The 2,049-nt window shown below is 62.1% G+C and overlaps 1 protein-coding gene across 6 annotated transcripts in view; it reads right to left on the reverse strand.

Annotated features, from left to right (window-relative positions):
- Positions 1–2,049, reverse strand: part of TNNT2 (troponin T2, cardiac type) — a 9,782-nt gene that overhangs the window by 2,470 nt on the left and 5,263 nt on the right. For all 6 annotated transcript variants that reach the window (XM_017735551.1, XM_017735550.1, XM_017735552.1 and 3 more), the window contains 5 exons: positions 1,813–1,873; positions 1,592–1,708; positions 902–979; positions 689–799; positions 204–313 (listed from right to left, as the gene is read on the reverse strand). In XM_017735551.1, coding sequence (XP_017591040.1) covers positions 204–313; positions 689–799; positions 902–979; positions 1,592–1,708; positions 1,813–1,873 — 477 coding nt within the window. The remainder of the gene's footprint in view (positions 1–203; positions 314–688; positions 800–901; positions 980–1,591; positions 1,709–1,812; positions 1,874–2,049) is intronic.

Consider the following 2,049-nt stretch of genomic DNA (forward strand, 5'->3'; position numbering starts at 1 on the left):
CCCGCAGCCGCAGCCCGGCCGCGGTGGCCCTGCACAGCCTCGGCGCCCGCGTCCCCCATGGGGTGTCACAGCCCATCTCCAGCTGTGCCATCCCCCTCGGCTGGAAGCCCCAGGGAGCCGTCCCCCACCCGGGATCCTGCCCAGGAGCTGGGACCCAGCACAGAGCGTCTGCCCTGGCCATCCCTCCTGCAGCCCATGCTCACCTCAGCTTGTCCTCGCTGAGGTGGTCGATGTTCAGGGGCTTCCGTCGCTCACCGAGGATCTTCTTCTTCTTTTCCCGCTCCGTTTGCTTCTTCCCCCCCTTTTTCTCTGACTGAGGAAACCATCAGTCCACTGGAGAGAAGGAAGTCTGCCCAGCCTTTGCTCTCCTCCATCCCCAGTTCTGCACCCAACACCCTCAGCTTTTGGAACTCAAGAAGCACGTGAGGTCCTTGAGGACATTTTGGCACTAGTGGACAAGACACCTTGTCCTTGTCTCCATCCCCGTCCCTGTCCCTGAGGCAAGACTGGAACTGCACATCTGCAGAGCTGAGCTCAGGGCAGCTCTGAGCTCCCTTTGGCCCTGTAACCCCTGACCCAAGAGCAGTTCCCTGCCCTCTCCTGCCTGGAAACCCCACAGTGTCACATGGATGAACCCTTCCCACGAGCAGCAGTGGCTCCATCACAGCCCCCTTGGGAGGGGTCCCACCTTCTGCATGTAACCCCCGAAGTGCAGCATGTTGGAGAACGCCTTCTTCTTCCGCGCCTCCTCCTCTGCCCTCTTTCGCGCCTCCTCTTCCTCCTTGCGAGCTCTTTCTTCCTGCCAGGGTCAGAAGCCGGTCAGCAGTGGACAGATGGACACACAGCTCGCGTCCCCAGACTCCCCAAGCCCATCCCAAGCCCCATTCCAGAGGACACTCACGGCCATGCGGGCCTGGCGCTCCTTCTCCCGCTCGCTGCGGATCCGCTGCTGCTCTGCCCGCTCCGCTCGCCGCTGCTCCTGCACAGGGAGGGGATCTTGGCTTGGACACCGCAGGGAATCTGCATCCTCTCTGTTCCAAGGGACAGATCCCTGACCCCAAGAGCCCTGAGAGCCCCAAGGGAGTCTGGGGACAGTGATCCCAGAGAGAGGTGCATCCGCATCAGGCACCGCAGCACCACAGCAGCCACACCAGGGGCATCCCAGTGACCGGGGACAGAGAGGGAATGGGTGGAGCTGTGCCAGGGGAGATTTGGCTGGATCTCAGGGAAAAGGTTCTTCCCCCAGAGGGTGCTGGGGCACTGCCCAGGCTCCCCAGGGAATGGGGACAGCCCCGAAGCTGCCAGAGCTCCAGGAGCGTTTGGACAGCGCTGCCAGGGATGCCCAGGGTGGGATTGTTGGGGTGTCTGTGCAGGGCCAGGGGTTGGACTGGATGATCCTGTGGGTCCCTCCGAGCTCAGGGAATTCTATGGTTCCCAGGCACTGGGGTACAAAATCTGGCTCAACCCTCAGGCTCTGTCCTGTAGGGACAGGGATGTCCCAGGTCTGCCAGGACAGTGGGGAAGAGACAGTGGCTGTGTGCCCACAGGGACAGGGTGGCAATGGCCAGAGAGGGGAAGGCTGAACACGTACAATCCTGTCCTTGAGGGACAGGAGCTCCTCTTCCTCCTTCTTCCTGCTCTCAAAGTGGGCTTCAATGAGGGCCTGCAGCTCGTTCAGGTCCTTCTCCATGCGCTTGCGGTGAATGTCCTGCACCAGACACAAAGAGCCCGAGCCTCCAGGAGCTGCCAGACACTGAGGGGGAGAGGCAGGAGGGCATCACCCTCAGGGGTGGGAACTGGGGCACAACTCACGTCAAAATCCAGTCTCTCACCATCTGGGATTTTGGGAGGCACCAGGTTGGGCATGAAGACCCTGCAATGGAAGGGGAGCTGGAGCACGATGGGGCTGCAGCAGACCTGGGACAGAATGTGCCTCTCACCCATCCCAGCCTCCCGTCTGAGCCCTGCAGTCCCCAGGGATGCAGAGTGGGCACAGCTGGAGGATAGGGAGAGCAGTGCATCCTGCTGGAGGTGCCAGCTGGGCAGCCA

This window comes from Corvus brachyrhynchos, unplaced genomic scaffold, assembly GCF_000691975.1.
Source record: "Corvus brachyrhynchos isolate BGI_N302 unplaced genomic scaffold, ASM69197v1 scaffold555, whole genome shotgun sequence".
Taxonomy (NCBI): domain Eukaryota; kingdom Metazoa; phylum Chordata; class Aves; order Passeriformes; family Corvidae; genus Corvus; species Corvus brachyrhynchos.